The following is a 17835-nucleotide window of genomic DNA, read 5'->3' as shown; positions in this document are numbered from 1 at the left end:
CTCAGGCCCCTTCCTGGTGCCTTGTGGCGAGGCTGCCAGGACCTGAGTCACAGCCGACTGGGCGGTGCCCAGCCCTTCTGGGTGACCCAGGCCGGCATAAGGCGATGACTGGGCAGCCCTCCGCATGACCGGCCGGGGTCGGCCTTAGGTGTTTTGACTCAGACCTGCCACAGGCCGTGTGCACCAGGGCCATGCTCCCTTGTCCCTGTCCCCAGAAGAGTCACAGGGCTGCAGCCACCCCCCTGGATACAGTCCCATTCCAAGCCACGGCTCCCTTCCCTGGCACCCACCTCAGAACCCTGGAGCCACCTGACCCATCCGGTCTGCCCTCCGCCACAGTGCAGGGCCCCACCTGCCCAACCCCCTCCCTGGGAGACCTTCGCCCCTCCCCGAGCCCAGCCCTCGGGACGCCCCAGGAAGCAGGGAGTGGGGCTGGCCTTGCCAAGGGCCTCCCCACTCTGACTGTGGACTGTGACCCTTCCCTCAGCGTGGGAAAGGGGTTCTGTGGACAATTCTGGTTCCGGGCCTGGTGTGGGGGCGGGGGGGTTGCAGGAGCAGGGACAAAGAGCTGGAAAAAAAGAAAACCAAAGAAAAGAGAAAAGGAGAGAGAGAAAACAGAGAACGTTGCTCATGCACCTTCTCAGTGGCAGCTTGTGACAGTCCAGCTGCAGGGCCGTGTGGGCGCGGCCTCCAGCCCGGGAGGGGGCCGAGTCAGGCCCTTGTACAGAGGGGGAAGCTGAGGCCCAGTCTGGGAGGTTACACGGCATAAGGGCAGGGGGGCTGGGGTTTCAACTCTTTCAGTTTAACACTCAAGCACTTTCTCATCCCACGAGGAGAGGGGGGAAAATCACCTTAGAACTGGTGGCAGCGAAGGCAACCAGGGAATGGAGGCCAAAGACCTGGCTCCGCCATTCGCGGGCCGTGATCTTGACTTGCAGGTGGGCAGTACGTGCCAGGACCCCGTTCCCGCCTTTCCCCTGCAGTTTCCCGGCCTCCAGGCCCTCCGTCCCGGGGACTTCCCATGAGGCAGCATTGACTAAGGGGCTATGACTGTCACCCTGAAAGCTTGAAACAGAAAACCTGGTGTGGAGTCGACTTCAGCAGCAGGTTCGCATGAGGACTCCTCTGTCTCCCCAGCCTGCGTGGGCGCCCCCGTGGCCCAGGGCCACTCTTTCCCTTCTCGCGAGCCGTGGTGGAGAGCGTTGCTGTGGCAGAACTCCACTCCGAGGGAAACGTGTCTCGTCGGGGGTCGACACACTCCGTGGCACGAAAGCTACTGTTAGAACCCTGCCCAGCTGCCCGTCACAGCAGGCGGCCCATGGGAACTGCTGTCTCACAGCAGCGGGTACTGTTTGTGTGGGTCGAGGGCGATCAGAGAGGGGTCGTTCTGGCTCCGGACCTGACGCCCTGCAAGCTGCCCTCCGCCCAGGGAAGCCCCACAAGCCCCCTCTGGATCCGGGCAGTCAAGAAGGAGGGGACATGTGCGCAGACCCTCGGGGGGTGGGGGGGAAATGCAGGCAGTGGGGCGGTCAGGATGCCGGCTGAGTGTGTGAGATGGGCCGGCGGTGTTGGCCTGGCGTGTGGTGATGAGGACTTGGGGATTGATGCCACGGGCAGTTGGACAGGAGGGAGTCATCGAAGGTTCGTGAACAGGAGACATGCGGGTGAGATTTTAGACCGTGTCCAGGGAGCTGGGACCCGGCTGGCCATAGGGAGAAGAGAGGTCATGTGCCAGAGACAGGGCGTAGGGCTCTGTGATCAGCGGGAGGAGAGGAGAGGAGGGGCCGCGGGAAGAGAAGGGAGTGGGCTGGGGTTCTGGAACTTCAGTGAGGGCATCCGGGAAGCGGAAAGGTGTGAGGCTGGGTGTGAGCTTGGCCTGGAGGTGCCCATGGGTGTTCCTGGCAGCTGAGTCTATGGATCTGGGTTTGGCGAGAACCAGGCTGGAAACAGCAGTCTGGGGACACCTGCCACCGTAGTCTCATCGGGAGACAGTGTGGCGGTGACGAACCCTCACCGGTGAGACCCCTGAGACCCCAGCCCCAGAGCCTGGAGATCCTCGATCTGCTTTCTGTGGGGTGGGTGCCGCTCCAGCTCTAAGCCAGCCCCAGACCCCTCTCCTGCGGCTCACCCTCAGAGCAGGGGGCTGGGAGGGGCCCAGCCAGAGGTGGGGGACGGCCAGCCTGGGCTTCCCAGTTCTTCCTCCGTAGACCAGCATGCCCTCTCCGTGGGCAGCAGCACTCCTGCCACAGCGCCAGCCCGCCTTCCGCTGCAAGAGCCTGAGTGTGCCTGGCTTCCAGTTGCCACCTCCCACCCACAGCTCCCCAGCAGCCCAGCCCGAGGGAAGCCCCCAAGCCTTTGCGGGGCCAGGGCAGAAAAGAGGCCATCTGCTGTCGATAGCACCTGGGTAGCACCTCTCTGAGCCAGACTGCCCAGCACGCTCCGCAGCGCTTTGACGTCCTCTTCTGCCTTGCTCTCCGCCGAGCCCCTGCTGAGTGCAGGCGCCGTGCTGGGTGCTGGACACAGCAGAGAGCAGCAGGCGTGGTCTCCTGCTCTGCAGCCCCAGGCCAGTGAGGGAAGTGAACGGTAATGCAAATGCCCTCCTGCTGATGGGGCGGTTTTGAGAGGACAAATCACCAAGTTGCTGGGCCCAGACCGTGAGAACAGCATTCCAGACAGAGGGAACGGCATAAGCAGAGGCAGCGTAGGAGGACAGAGCCCGCCCAACGGTGGCCAGCGTGGAAGGAACACGAGTAAAAGGGAGAGCCCAGTGGGGGGCAGTGGAGAACGCTTACCAGGTCCTTAGTAAATAGCCTGGACCACTTTGGGCCGCTGCTCGCTGCGCAGCAGGACGGCTGGTTTGGAGTGGGGGGCTGTGTAGCCCAGGCCCTGCCCTGTGACCTGGGAAACTGTGACCTGGAGCGAGATAATTCCCTCTGGGCCTTTCTGATAACTCCGATCCTCGACTGCTCAGAACCTTTGCCCCAACCGTGCCACCTGGAGGCACCTGTATCCTTTAGACTGCAGAGTGGATGTCACCTCTTTCGGATGCCACGCTGACCACCCACATCACTTGGCTCTCACACTCTCTATTACATCACGCTGCTTTGTTTTTGCCGAGCTGGCACCGCCGCCTCGGATGCACCTGTTAGCACTTTCGCTTGTCTGTTGTCTGCCAGCCCCTCACCTGGCAGCTCTGTGCCCTCAGGGACTCGTGAAACTGTCAGCAGAGCTACAGAGGCTGACAGGTAACAGGAAGACGCTCCCACCCCGGCACCTAACAGACCTGAATTCAAAATGTGCTCGCCTGCAGCAAACTGCCCCCAGGACATGGGCAGGTGACTCCAACTCTCTGAGCCTCAGTCTTCTCATCTGGCAAGTGGATCGTATCTGTTGGAGAGAGGGAGAGAGTCCCACATGGGGATCTCCTCCACTTTTGTTATCAAATCCTGTTTCCACCTTTGGCCCCAATCCCAGGAAGTAGGACTAGGCGGGGACTGATCCAGGTCAAGTTCATGGGCTCCCATTAAATTAACCCTTCCTGCCCTGGCTGGCATAGCTCAGTGGATTGAGCGCAGGCCGTGAACCAAAGTGTCACAGGTTCGATTCCCAGTAGGGGTACATGCCTGGGTTGCAGGCCATGACCCCCAGCAACCGCACATAGATGTTTCTCTCTCTCTCTGTCTCCCTCCCTTCCCTCTCTGAAAATAAATAAATAAAAATCTTAAAAAAAAATTAACCCTTCCTTGGTAGCATCTGCCTTAGCATATCATCCATCAGCCTACAGGTACCCCTCCTGAGGTGGTGCCATTGGGAGGCAGCCCAGTTTTCTGGGGGGCCAGATGGAATCCCCACCCCCCTACAGCTCTTCAGGAAGCCGCTTTAAGCACACAACAAGGTCACAGGCCACATCTGAGGCAGGATCTGTTATTATCTTGTTCGCTTCATGTGACACACATCAGCACACTGCCCCCAGCCACACACCCACAGGGGCCAGAGCAAGCCAGACACCCCAGCCTGCATCCCCCCCACCTCGTGCTCCCAAACCCCGGGCGCCCCTGGTCTGCATCGTCTCAAGGGCAACCTGTTCAGACACAACAAACTCTTTGTCTGTGTTTGAGACGCCCCCACAGTCAGAGTGGCGCATGAGACTTCCCTCCCTGGACAGGCAAGGAGCTCCAGCGCTCGGGGACTCAGACAGAGGGATGGAGCTGCTCAGATGGTAGCCGCTTGTGGCCTGGCCACCTAGGGACCACCCCCTCTCCAAGAGGCCAGCCTACCCCAAATCCTTCCCCACAAAGCAACAGAGAGACACAAGGGCTTTAGAAACCAGGCAAGTTTTAAATATATGTTGGCACAATATTAACATTAAATATACATCATAAATAAGCCTCATAAATTAAAAAAAAACAGATAAAAACTGATAAAAATTGATAAATTAATTCTGTCCCTGCAAGGAATTGACCCATAACCCTTCAGATGGACAATGGTTTCAGCATGAGAAAATTCCAAGATCCACCACCAGGGGGAGCACTCAGCAGCCAGAACCCAAGACCAGGCTAGACACTGGAAAGTCTCCTGCAAAGACCTCAGTCTGCACCCCTGTCCATTTGCACCACATGTCCCGATTTATGGAAAGAATTTGAAATCCACCCTATGTCATGGAGTTCCAGCAGCTGACAGGCAGAGAGGGCTTTGCACGGCCCCCAACCCCTTCGATTCACAAAAGCAAAATTGAGGTCCAGAGAGGTTAAGTGGCTTGCCTGAGGCCACACAGTGAGTTAGGGCCCAAGCCAGGACCTGAGCCCCTTTCCTTGGACCTCCCAGATCAGTGCTTCTTACATGACACTGTGCCCCTGTCATAGCTGCCTAAAGTGAGGTCACCCAGACGTCCAGGTGTCTGGTCTGAGGCTGGCGATGAGGCATAGGAGGCCAGCTCAGACCCTGACCTCCCCCTTGGAAGCAAGCCACCATGGAAAGGAGGAAGTCTGGGGGCAACAGCTCTGCAAGTCATGAGAAGGAAGGGCCGGCAGACCTCCGGGGAGGAGAGTCGGGGGGAAGGGGGGGCAGTCAGTCTGGCCGTGAGTCAGCCTGTGTCATCAGACCCCTGAATCAATGGAAAGTTGGCCCCGCGTGGCCTGACCCAGTCACCCCACTGGGACTGGGGAACTCACGGCTGGGGAGGCGTGATGGTCTGATCCTGTCCCCCAACCTGGGAGGGGGTAGAGGAGCCCGCCTGGCTCTCACCCCTTAAAGTGCACTTCTGACAGGTGGGAGGCAGGACTGGAGACCCTGAGGTGGCACCATCCTGAGGAGCACCTGCTGATCCTTCACCTGCTGCAGGGTCCCTAAGGCTACCGGGGCAGCTGCCCCCTGGGCACGAGCCTCTTGCCCCTCATGGAGGGTGGCATCCTGTGAATCCCCCTCTGCAGAACCCATTGGGGGCTGTGTCTCCGGCTCCTGCGGCTCGGGGTCTCCCGCCACTTGCGGAAGACCTGGCCCACGGAGTGCATGAAGCGGTGGTAGCCGCGCAGGAACCGGCAGCCCTCCAACTTGCGCTGAAAGGCGTCTGAGGCAGGCGTGTGTGGTGGCCAGGTCCCCGGGCTGGCCCGAGTGGGTTTGGCCATCTCCGAGGAGCCTCGAAGCAGCTGGTCCATGCAGTGGATATTGTCCCTGATCCCACGGATATACCTTGTCACCATCCCCAAGTCCTCGACTTTGGGGTGGTCCTTCTGGAAAGTAACCAGTCTGGGTAAGACATGGCCAAGTATGGTGTTGAGGGTCCGCAGGAAGTCCCTCCTGCTGAGCTCCTGCAGGTCCTGCTCGCTAGGAAAGACCCCGGGGCGCTCTTGGCAGTGCTCTTTCAGTCCAGACTTGTCAAGGCCTTGGATGCGGATCTGGGGGGGAGAATCGGGGGGTTAGTGCTGGAGCCCGCACCATACACACACAGGCACACCTGCTCTGGTCAGCCTTGAAATGCTTGATCGCGTCCGGCCCCTGTCTAAGCTGCCCATTGTACAGATCCAGATGCTAAGGCCCAAGAGGGGAGAGGACACCCTGGTCACTGCAGGCAGGGTCAGAGGGTTGCAGGGGTGACCACACACGTGGCAATTGTGGTGTGGGGCGTGTCTGTGGGAAGATGACCGTGAGCTTTAGGAGAGCAAACTGTTTTGTTCACTGCAGCACCTCGGGAGCCCCGAGCAAGGCTTGCGATAGGGGTGCACTAAACACGCTGCACAAACAGAGGGATGGGGTCACGTGACCGGGGTTCACACTCCGGGCCACCGAGCTAGGGGAGCTAGGGTTAGGCCTCGAATGTTTGGCATGGTCCTGGAATAACATCGGGACTCAGTTTCTCCACCCCCACCCCGTATTGAGTTGGGGCTGAGCAAATGGGAGTTGGGCCCAGTCCTCTCTGGGGCTTAGTCATGCCCTGACCCCAAAGTTCTCGGAGACTCAGATGCCCCGGGGGCTGGGCGCTCACATAGTGGTCCAGGAACCGGCTGGTGTCTTGCATGAGGTCCACCTGACGCTGGAGCTTCTCGAGGAGCTCTTGGCCATTGCCTGAGCAGCTGCCCGTGGCCACTGGCTTCAGAAACAGGAGTCTGAGGATCAGACCTGGGGCAGAGAAAGGGGGTGTCACCTGACTTGGCAAGGAAGCCCTGGGAGGTCAGCTTTTGGGGGGAGGGTGCTCAGAGGGTGCAGCCCGCCATCCAGCCTCCGTGCTGTGGGGGGTGGGACTGGGTGTTTTGTGTGCACAGGAGCACCTGCTGGGGCCACTGACACCCATCCAGTGAGTTACTGCCCAGCACCTGAAACAGCGATTCACCACGTAGGCCTTTAGGAGCAGGTCGTGGGGCCTGGTTGGAGCTCCTGTGCCTGTCAAGCCTACCTACCTCAGGAGCTGACATGGGGCAGCCCAGGTGGGCAGCTGTCTGCAAGACCTCCAGCTAGGGATAGCTCTTGCCACAGGGCCCCCTGCCACAGGACCGGAGCTGAAGAAGGGTTGCCCAAGTTATGCAAGGCAAGCCACTCCCCCAACCTTGAGCCTCCTCCTCTCTCCATAAGTGGCCACTCCTGACAGGCTCACAGGGATGCTGAGGGCCTGGCAGAACACTCTGAGGGGCCGAGCTCAGTTACGGCTCCTCTGCCTCCCCCCACCCACCGGCAGCCACGTGGTCGGAAGGGGCCTGTGGTGCAATGGCCCGGAAGGCAGTGACACCATGCTCGCTTCCTAAGAACCATCCGGCCCCTTGGGGAAGACGCTGCTGGGGAGGGCGGAGGGGCTGGGCACCCAGGCACAGCGACCACGGCGCACCTCTCACCACCTCCCCAGGGATCTGCCGACTGTGCAGGTGGGACCAGGGTGTCTGTCTGGCGGGCATCCGCCAGGTCTGTGTGAGGCTCAAGGGAGCAGCTGTGGCCCATCCCGGGCTGCATGAGGGGGCTCCCAGGTTGGTGAGATTGAGGGCTCTGGATGATGTCACATGGCTCGGTGTGTGTGTCACCCTGTGGGTGTGGCTATGTGTGCTGTGTGATTGTGTGGGCTCCAGAGCCCCTGGGCCTGGCTGACTGGGTCTGTTCATCCCAGACCCTGCAAATCAAGGCAAGAAGGAGGCCCCTCCAGACACTGCACCATTTTTCTGCTCAGCTTCTGCAGCTTCCTCCTCTACACTGCCCAGCTCCCACCTCCCCCTGCTGCCCCAGCCCCTCTCCTAATTCGTGCCCTTCCCTTACTCCCTGGCTCCTTGAGTTGCCTTTACGTTGCCTCCCCCTGGAAGCCCTCCTGGGATACCCCTTCTCCACCCTGTGAAGATGCTGTGTTCTCAGTGGAGCCCTCTCTTTGCCTGACCTCCTGGCTCTCTTTCCATTTCAGCATCCTCCTGGCCAGTGCCTGGTCTCCCCAGCTCCCCCAGGACAGAAGGTACCCCTGCTTCCCGCCGGCACCCATGGTTCAGAGAAAGCAGGTGCTGGTGGGGAGGAAGGAAGTACTTACTGAGTAGCGCCCTCCTCGTGTGCTGTGCCCACATGCTGGGTGTCCAAGCTCTGGCCTGTGCCTGCTGGGGATGACACCTCCAGGCTGGGAGTCCTGCGGGCTGACAGCCACTTTATTGCCTGCCAGAGCGATTGGCCAACACCTCGTGAGGTGGGTGGGGAGGGGGAGGGGGGAGGGCAGGCCTTCTGGGAACATGACCCCAAAAACCAAAGTTTCCACGAGCCAATGGGTGCTGGGCACAGTGGCATGCCTGCTCCTCCTCCCGTTTTCTTCGAATTCGTTCTTCGAGGTCAGCCCCACGCCCAAGGGTGATGCAAACTGCAGCCTCAGCCTTCCTGGGGCGAACGAGGAGCAAGGGGGTCCACGCCATCCGCAAGGTGCCGGGCCTGGGACAGAGGGGAAGCCTGCCAGCCGGGCCCCTTGGCTGCCCGAGGGCCAGTCTCGGCCCAGCAGCCGTCGGCCTCACGGGGCGCAGGCCAGTGTGGTTTGGGGCCGAGGGGAGCAAGACATCTTCCTTCTTGAGCACCCTTCCCGCCCTCCTGCCGGGGCTGTTGGGACATCTGTGAGCGGAAACCACCGGGCTCTGGGCACAGAGCCAGACCCAGGCTGGCAGCCCCGAGATTGTGGTTCTGGCCCCAGGACCTCCACACCCCCAGCGGGGCTCCTGGCTGCCTCCTTCCCCCGAGCAGGCCCCGTCCCAGCCCAGGCCCACTGCAGCGGCCGGCCCTTTCCCCGCAGACAGGTCCCCCAGGGGGAGCCGGGCACTGGAGCAGGTGGACCGAGCCCACTGACTCGCTACTACATGACCTGAGGCAGCTTGATTCACCTCTCTGGGCCTCGGGGCCCCACCTGTAAAATGAGGATTTGAAAAGCGTTTCCCAGCCCACCTCACAGGGCTGCTGCCGTCATGGACATAAAAGGCAAAAGTTCTTTGAAGGAAAAAGGAAAGATGAAAGTCTAATTCCAAGTACTGGCGGGTGGGGGGGCTGTCGTGGGGTGGGGGGTGGAGGAGATGGGGAAGCGATGAGCTCAGAGGGGAAACCGGGGAGGGGGAGTCGCCGCGGTGACGGTTGGGGATCAGGTTTCACTTTCTCTGAAAGATAGTGATCATGGGCTGGTCCTCTGTGTCTCACAGGCTTGTCAACTTCGGAATGGAGGGGCCCTGGAGGCAAGGCCTCACCGGCCGGCCAGCTACTTCACCGTGGTAAACTGAGGCCCAGGTGAGGCAGACAAGAAGGTAGAGGGGCTGGCACAGGCCTGTGGGCCGTGACTGGAGGGCCCCGCGTGTTTGCCAGGCCTGGAAGGAGGTCACTGGCCGGCACCCTCAGGAGCCTTGAAGGGAAGAGGGCGTCAGAAGGCTGGGAAGCCAGGGTGGGCCCCCAGTGGGGGGGCGGGGTGCAGGTGGCCAGGGCTGACGCTCTCCCGTCTGTCCCCACCTAGCACCCATTCTGACCCCCAAAGCAGTTCCCATCTGTCTCCCCTCTGTAGAGACGACCGTCGTTGATCCTTTCTTCATCTGACAGTCAATCCCCTGCTCTGTGTCAGCCACGATCAGGTGCTGATAGCCCAGCAGTGCACACAACCACTCCCAGGCCCCGCGGGCGGCCCTGCAGCCCCTGCCCGCTCCCTGGCACCCCCGCAGGGCGCTCATTGCACCATGCCCACTCACCCCACCATCGCCTGAGGGCCAGTTCTGGATTCTCCTCCTGAGAATGTTGCTGCCACCAAATTCCTCATTTCTGTGCCCACCCCCGCAAGGCTGCTTCCTGCGCCCATGCCAAGCCGGGGTCCTTCTTCGTTTCACATCCCCGATCTCATTTTGCAACCGCCCAGTGAGAGAGGGAGCGGCCGGTGGGCAGGGGCGTTCGGCTCCCTTGAACGAGGAAATTGGAAATCGGAGAAGCCCGGGGCCTGGCTCCAGGGCCGGGTCTGGTCAGAGAGCTTCTAGCCCCTCTCGGCCACCGCTGACCAACCCCCACCTCTGGGGGACAGCCGAGACTTTCCATCCTTCCCCCTTCCCCCTGGTCCAGGGAGACCAATCCTCTCTCCAGTTTACAGAAGCCTCTCAGGCGCAGCGACGTGAGGTCACTGCCTGAGGTCACTATGCGTGGTCACATTGAAGAGAAGCAGGGCGTCCAACCAGCCAGGGCCGTGGAATCCAAAAGACCGGGCTCGGAGCAGCGCCTGCGCGAGCCCCAGGGGCCTGGGCTGCCAGCGGCAGGAAGGGCTCCTGCCTTGTTCTGCTCAGGCCAACCCCGTAGCCAACCCCGCAGGCTGGGAGGCTCATGTCCTAGAAAGGTATGTCCTCACAGCCTTGGAGCTGGGAGTCTGAGGTCAAGGTGTCAGCAAGGTCGACTCTGTCCTGCGGCCTCTCTCCTTGATTCGCACACGGCCGCCCTCCCGTCGTCTCCTCACACGATCCTTCCTGGGTCTGTGTGTGTGTCTGTGTCCTAATCTCCTCTTCTTACAAGGTCCTCAGTCTTATGACGTGAGGGTCCCCCCGTGACCTCATGTTACCTTAATCAGGCGCCACCTCCACACACATTCACATTCTGAGGTACCAGAGGTTTGGACTTCAACCAGTGTATGGGTTAGGGGGACACCATTCAGCCCGCCACGGCTTACAAGAAGAGGGCGTGGTGCAGGGCTACAGGAAGAAAGGACACTGGGGGAGATTCCAGAGCTGGGTGGGAGGGGGCAGCGACGAGCAGGAGGACACAGAGTGGCCCCGAGGTGGGGAGGCCCGGCTGCCCATCCGAGTGAAGCATGAAGGAAAGATGCGTCAGCACTTCTGGTGAGGTCAGCACCCAGTGACGTCCCTGTCGCCAGCAGGAAAAGCTTGCGACACGGCCCAGTTAGTATAAATAGGCTCCCTGACCACAGGACCCGAGCTCTCCCCGCTTCCAGGGCCGTGTCAGCCAGTTCCGCGTGATCTGGAGGGGAAGAGCGGGCCGGCCAGGTTCCTCAGAACTCTGCTCCCTGGCGCACCCTCTGCAAGGGCAGAACCCGGGGTGGCCTGGGGGGCGGGGAGGAATTGCAGGCCACTCCCCTCATAAAAGGGGGTGCAGGGGGGAGGCAGTGGCCCCCGGCCTGCTGGGTGGGAGGCGGAGGCCAATCCACCTGCATGCAGGCCTGGTGTTCTTGACCCAGGCGCACCTCCTCTCCGCCTGTTTCCCCTCTGCAGACGACAGTGACACGACTGACAATCGAGAGGCAAACAACGCAATTCAAAAATGGACAAAGGCGCCTCTCTCGGGCCCTTGCTTCCAAGATGACCAAGAAAAGAAGGAACGACTCTCTTGCCAAAAAATGCCGCAGCCACGGGCAGCCCATTCACTGAGCCAGCTACCACGGACACGTGCCCAAGGGCAAGGCCGTGGCAACGTCACTTGAAACACAGTAGAGGCCGCAGCTGTTGGGTGCGTTTCCGAAGTGAGTGTCTTTGAGGCCTGTGTGCTCCCCAGGCTGGACCGAAACCACGCCCCCATGTGAGCTGCACCGTCCACAGCGAGGGGGTCAGCAATCGTCCCCACGAGGCCCGGGAGGACCGAACACCCCCACCCCAGCACAGACCCATGGCGCTGCCCCACAAGCTCCGCCAAAGCCCACATAAAGAGCTACGTCCTTAAGGACTGAAGAAAAGTCTTCTGGGAAAACATAAAATGAAAATTATACTTAAAAAAAACAAACCCAAAAACAAAAATGGGCAAAGGGTTTGAATAGACATTTCTCCATACGAGACAAATGGTCAATAAGTGCATGAAAAGATGTTCAACATCATCCTTAGCCAAAAAGGAAATGCAGATCAAAACCACACCAAGGTGCCACTTCACACCCACCAGGGCGGCTGTAATCACAGACAGACAGTGGCAGGCGCGGGAGAGGATGTGCAGAAATCTGAGCCCTGGCACACTGCAGGTGTGAGTGTGCAGTGCGCATCACTCTGGAGGCGAGTCTGGCTGTTCCTCAAAGGGTTAAACACAGAGATGTCAGACACCCAGCTGTTCCATACCCAGCTGCATACCAAGAGAATGGAAAACGCATGTTTACACAAAAACTTGCACGCAAATGTTCGTAGCAGCATTTATTTGCAATGGCCCTAAAGTGGGAGCAACCCACATGTCCAGCAACAGAAAATGGATTAAAAAATTGTGGTCCAGCCCCGACTGGTATGACTCAGTGGGTTGGGCGTCCTCCTGCAAAGCGAGGGGTCACTGATTGGATTCCCCGTCAGGGCATGTGCCTGGGTTTCGGGCTGGGTCCTGGGTTGGGGGCGTGCGAGAGGAAACTGACCGATGTTTCTCTGGTGCATCCATGTTTCTCTCTCTCTCTGTCTCCCTCCCTTCTTAAAAAATTACACTAGTCTCTCCCTACAATACACTATCATTCAGCCACAAACCGAAGTGAGGTATGTACCCACCACAAAGCAGACGAACCTTGCAAACATCGTGCTAAGTGAAAGAGGTCGTTCACAAAAGGCCACGTGTCCTATGAGTCTCTTCGTAGGGAATGTCCAGAGCAGCCCATCCGCAGAGACAGGAGGCAGGTCGTGGTTTCCAGGGGAGGGGGCCGGTGGCCTGGGGGTGAGGCTGACAGCTAACGGGTACAGGGTTTCTCCTGGGGTTTTGAATTAGGTGGTGTCGATGGCTGCCCAGTCTTGTGCCTACATGGAAAACCACTGCCCATGCACTGTGAAAATGACACATGTGGTGGTACGTGCATGTGCATTGTATCTCCATTCTTGAAAACCTCAGTGGCACACGCTGCCTTGCAGGGCGGTCAGCGCGGCTCAGCGAGATCGTGCTCGGAAGCACCTGGCCCTCAGCAGGCGCTTGATAAACTCTCACCCGCCAGCCGCTGGGGCGGGGGGAGGCTCACGTTTGCTTATGTCACAGGGTGGCTTTGAGGACGGTTGGGAAAGACGCTGTTGCATAAACCTGGGGTGAGCAAGACTCTACCCATGAGGTCAGCGAGGTCATCCTGGGCCGGGGGATCCTTTGGCTCCCGAACTGCGACATAGCCCTTCGGGAACCTGGAGCATCCACAGGGGCAAGGAGGCACGTCCCCTCTGCTCCCAGCGACCCCCCCAAATAGATGGCTGATCCCCCTTCCAAGGAGCCCAGACGCCCATTCAGGGAAGTGCAGCCGAGGAAAGAGAGAACTCACTTCTGTGTAGGAACCTCTTAGTGTCTGCCTTCCCCCACACCTAGACGGGGCCCCCCGCACGCCAAGGAGAAGGCGGCACATGGGGGCCAACACATCTCCTGTGAGGTGAGTGACCGGGGGACAAGGGGCCTGCCCTGCTGCCTACTCTCGGCCTGGCCTGTAACCACCCCCACCTCCACCCGGCCACCCTCTCTGAGCCCAGGGCCTCTGTGAGGTGAGGGGACAGGCAAGATGACCACAGAGAGCTCACCACCCTGCAGAGCCGGGCGGGGTCCCGTAGTGGCCCTAAGCACGGAGAAGTAACTGTAAATAAAACAACCCCCAGCACCGACCGGGGATCAGGAAGTCCAGCGAGCCCTGCCTTTTCTCACAATGACAACATACACTGCGTGTTTTGAAACATCACAGTCTTGCCATAAATGGTTCGGTGCCCTGTTGTGTGCCCAGTGGTGACAATCGTGTGTTCCTGGGGTTTTTCTGCACGCCGGGCCTGGTCCCGAGCATTTCACACGGGCGAGCTCCCTGACTCCTCACAAGCACATTTGGAGGCAGAAATCATTGTGTCTGTCTGCTAGATGGGGAAACTGAGGCCTGCGAGGTGGGGCACTTGGCAGAAGGTCACACAGCTGGGAGCGAGCAAAGGCTCAGCTGGAAGGGGTACAAAGGGCTCTCACGGCGGGGAGACAGGAGACCCACTCCCTGGTGTGGGGCGGGGGGCTTCCAGGGCAAGGAGGAGGCCGTGGCTGAGGAAGTCATATTTGTGCAGGTCTTGAAAGGCGGCACTGTCCTTGAATGCAGAATGCAGAAAAAGAGATGCCATAATTCCGCGGGTGCAGGTGACTGCATAAAGCCACGCGCAACCAAGACCCTGCAGGGCAAGGTCAGAGAACAGCAGGTATGGCCAGAAATGACCAGAGAAGGAGGAAGGTGAGGAAGGAGGGGGACACGGAGTTATTTGCAAAATAGCTTTGCTGCTGTCGCGGCCCCTCTGGAGGGGCCTGTGCAACACGGCCTCGTCCCACTGCCCCGGCTCCCCATCGCCACTCGGGAAAAGCCCAAGTCACTGCCACGGCCGCCAGGCCCTGCCCGTCGCCTCAGCCTCCCCCACCTCGGCAGCCTGCCATCCTCCTGCCCCTCTTCAGTCCCTCAGGGCTCAGGGGAGCCCAGTCCTCAGCCCAGGGCCCTTGCACAGGCGGCCCCCACTGCCCACTGCCGGGACACTCCGCCTACTCAACTGCCACCTGGACATCGAAGTCCAGTCCAAGCTTCGCCTCTTCGGGAGAGCCCTCCCTCATCCCCCTCCACCCCAGGCGGGCTCCGGCCCCTGCTCCCCCGACCCTTCCAGAGTACCACGTTACCCCTTGGTAGCTCTTCCGAGTTGTACCTCTGAAGGTACACGGCACCACGTTACCCCTTGGTAGCCCTCTTTAGAGCTGTGAAGTTTTGCAACTGTGGGGTGGTCTCCTCGGGCAAACTAAGCTCCGGGGGTGTGGGCTGTGTGGTGACTCCCCAGCACCCTTCTCTGGAGCACACCCACAGCCCTGAAAGTAGTGAGTGCCCACTGAATCCTGAGTGAGCGGACGAAGGCGTGGTCGTAGGTGTGCGGTCACCTGCAGAAGCCCCGGGAAGGCCATCTGCAGCCTTCAGGCTGCAGGACCCAGACGTGACCCCGCCCCACATCGAGTGCCGCCGAGGCCAGGCCCCCTCAGGGGACCCACCTCGCTGCCAGGCAGGAGCGGGGTCGCCTGGAGCCTCCGCCACGCCCTCTGCGGCCGCCTCTCCCCGAGGACAGCAGAATCGCGTCCCTCACAGCACACCAAAGCACATGATCTTTTGGGGAAGCCTCGATGCCAAAGACGCTGACTTTTTCCTGTGTGAAAACTTTTCTAAAACCAGTTCGAAATCTATTCTCTCACTCACTGCAGATGTCAACATTTTCCTGGGAAATGAACTGAAAAATGAAAAGTGAAGTCATTTCCCCGGCTTCCTTTAAAGAATTCACACCAGAGCAAACCCAACGTAAGTGCCACCTGACTGCCCCACAGAGAGGGGCCAGGCTCACGTGCAGGGACAACCCTACGTTTTGAAAACCAGACAAATCACAGGTGCTTTTGAGTCTGTCGTTCAACCTGCATTTAAGTGACTCACCGCATGTGTGGGCACCAGCCTTGGCGCAAGGGATAGATCGGGAAGAAAGACAGAGCTTACAGGTGAGCGGAATGACCATGAACGTGTTTTGACATCCAGGTTCTGAATGGTGAACAGACACACAGGCCAACGCACAACATGTGGGTGGACCTGGAGACCCATTTGTCAAGCCGCTGGTTTCTGGCCCCAGGCCACAGGAGGTGGACGCCCCCCGGCCTGGCCTTGGTGGTACCCTAGGGGCCAGCAGTGCAACTGTGAGCTGAACATGATCACCCAGAACCCTCTCCCAGGGCTACGTCAGACCCAGGAGACGGGCCTCTCTCACGCACCTGGCGTTTCTGAGCCAGGATCTCATGGGTCCCTTGCTTTGGAAAGCCACCTTCCCGACACCAGCGGGCAGGGGTCGGGTCCTGCTCGGCAGGCAAGGAGAGAACGTGGCTGGTGCCACCAGGGACACTGAGCCATTTCCCAGAGCCTCCAGTCCCTGCTCGGAGCCCGGCCCGTCCTATGTAGTCCCAGCTACACAGGACGTGATGGCAGTTTCTTTTCTGCTGGTTGGACTGGTTTCTCAGCACTCACAGGGGGAGTCCTGAGTTCAGCCACAGTGTGAGGATAGGGTAGGAGGGGCTGAGGGCACCGAGGGAGGAAGTGGGATGGGCTGGGAGCCCGTTCTGGGTACCAGCTGCACGGCGCAGCGAGCGCGGCCGAAGCTCGGGACCTCTGCTCAACAAGGAAGACAAGTGGCAACAGACGGGGGGAGCGAGCACAGGTCGCCATGCGGCTGTCTGCAGATGACAGCCCTGGTCCCAAGGGGACCCTGGGACACAGAGGTGGGACTCACTTGCAGGCCTAGAGAAAATGACCAGGGACAGGTGCCGGAGAGACCTGCTTTCTCCCTGCTCTTGTTGTCATGGAGACATCAAGGAACCCCTGGGCATCTGTCTTGATCTGAAAAAAACAAAAACAAAAACAAATCCTGCAGCTCCTTTTGGGGATGGGGAAGACCATCAAAGCCCGTTCTGTCCAGGAGACTACCAGTGGCCACTCCAGGGGCAAGGGCCCGGGGCGCCCTGTCCACAGACCGAGTGTGCGAGGAAGAGAAGCAGACAGTGTGCCATTAAAAGCAAATGCTGGGCACCCCACAGTCAAGAAGGCAAAAGGTGAGAAGCCCCATGTCCATCGATGGATAAGGGTTAAAAAGTGAGGTGTCTATACTGTGGAATATTACTAAGCCGTGAACAGGAGCGAAGCGCTGACACACGCCGCCACCTGGGTGCACCTCAACATTATGTTGAGTGAAAAAGGCTAGACGTCAACAGTCAATTATTGTATGATCCCATTTATATGAAACGCCAGGAAGAGGGAAATCCATGCAGACAATGCAGACTGGTTGTTACCAGGGGCCGGGGAAGGAGGGGTGGGGAGGGATAGCCCATGGATGTGGGATTTCCTTGCGGGGGGTGGGGGGGCGGTTAATGAAAATGTTTTGAAACTAGAGGTGATGTTCATACAACACTGTGAGTGCATGAAATGCCACTGAGTCAGTCACTTTGAAATGCTGCATTTTATATTATGTGTGACTTACACCCGAATCAGAAAACCTTTTTTTTGAAGGCAGAGCTTAAACACACAGCCACCCCAGGAAAACCAAGGGGCTCAAAAGCAGGCGGCTATAAGGGGGCAGGAGAGAGTCAGAGGGCCTCCCGCAGCCCGTCCAGTGTGACTGCCAGTGAGCACCTGTCCCACGGCTCCTGGGTTAACTTGGAAAGTACTCACTGCAGCGGAAAGACCAAGGCCTGCAGCTGCCAGGGGTGGGGAGGCTCCTGGCTCTGGGCGAGAGCACGTCTAGGGCGAGGCGCTGGCAGCAGGAGAGCTGGCGCAGGCTTTTGGGGAGGGGGTGGCTCAAAGGCAGACTTGCTGAGGAGGGGGCCGCTGGAGGCTGGTGATCAGGGAGAGAGGGGACATGCCAGGGTTGTGTGTGTGGGAGGGAAGGGGGGTGTGTTTGCACAGCCAGACGAGAGGGAGACCGACGCAGGGAGACCAGCGGGAAGTCTGGGGCAGCAGCGCAGGCGAGGCCAACTGTGGGCTGAATCAGGGCCCTGAGAAGGGAGAGTGTCACTCTGCAGGGCCCAGGTTAATGGGCTCATGCAAAGTGGGCAGAAAGCAGAGCCAGGCTTGCATCCGGCTGCAGACAGAGGAGAGGAGAAGGGACAGAGCGGGAGTAGGCAGATAGGCAGGAGGGAGGCCAGGGAGGAGGTGGCTGAGGCGGTGAGGGATGAGGGGGGGAGGGGTGGGGGAGGGATGGAGAGCAGGCCCAGCACAGCCCACCACTGCCCCCAAGACTGCAGGGAGCTGGGCCTTCTGGGACCGGGGAGAGGCAGGAAGGCCTGAGGGGCTGTGGCTCCAGGCAAGGAAAGCAGACAGGCGGTTACACATGCCCTCGTGTGTGCATATGTGTGTGCGCACACGCAGGGACATGATAAAAACTTGCCAACCACAGTCAGGAGTAGACACACAGAAACGTGTAC

The 17835-nt window shown here is 59.8% G+C and overlaps 1 protein-coding gene and 1 pseudogene across 1 annotated transcript; one reads left to right on the top strand and one right to left on the bottom strand.

Moving 5' to 3' along the window:
* Nucleotides 1–5273: 5273 nt before the first annotated feature.
* On the bottom strand, nt 5274–8137 carry OSM (oncostatin M). The gene is made up of 3 exons (XM_045826859.1): nt 7994–8137; nt 6482–6615; nt 5274–5894 (listed from the first exon to the last, which is right to left on the bottom strand). Exons 1-3 carry the CDS (start codon nt 8025–8027, stop codon nt 5352–5354), a joined length of 711 nt encoding a protein of 236 aa, XP_045682815.1. The 5' UTR covers nt 8028–8137; the 3' UTR covers nt 5274–5351.
* Nucleotides 8138–8298: 161 nt separating this feature from the next.
* On the top strand, nt 8299–12142 carry LOC123810980 (annotated as a pseudogene).
* Nucleotides 12143–17835: the final 5693 nt, after the last annotated feature.

This window comes from Phyllostomus hastatus, unplaced genomic scaffold, assembly GCF_019186645.2.
Source record: "Phyllostomus hastatus isolate PE091 unplaced genomic scaffold, TTU_PhHast_1.1 phas_scaffold_760, whole genome shotgun sequence".
Lineage (NCBI taxonomy): Eukaryota > Metazoa > Chordata > Mammalia > Chiroptera > Phyllostomidae > Phyllostomus > Phyllostomus hastatus.
The sequence above is the reverse complement of the archived record's forward strand: the minus strand, read 5'-3'. Positions and strand labels throughout refer to the sequence as shown.

Coding starts and splice junctions, on each gene's coding strand:
- OSM (XM_045826859.1), bottom strand. CDS start 8,027: ATGTGGGCACAGCACACGAGGAGGGCGCTACTCA. Junction 6,616..7,993: donor CACGAGGAGGGCGCTACTCA/GTAAGTACTTCC, acceptor TCTCTGCCCCAG/GTCTGATCCTCAGACTCCTG. Junction 5,895..6,481: donor GCCGGTTCCTGGACCACTAT/GTGAGCGCCCAG, acceptor TCTCCCCCCCAG/ATCCGCATCCAAGGCCTTGA.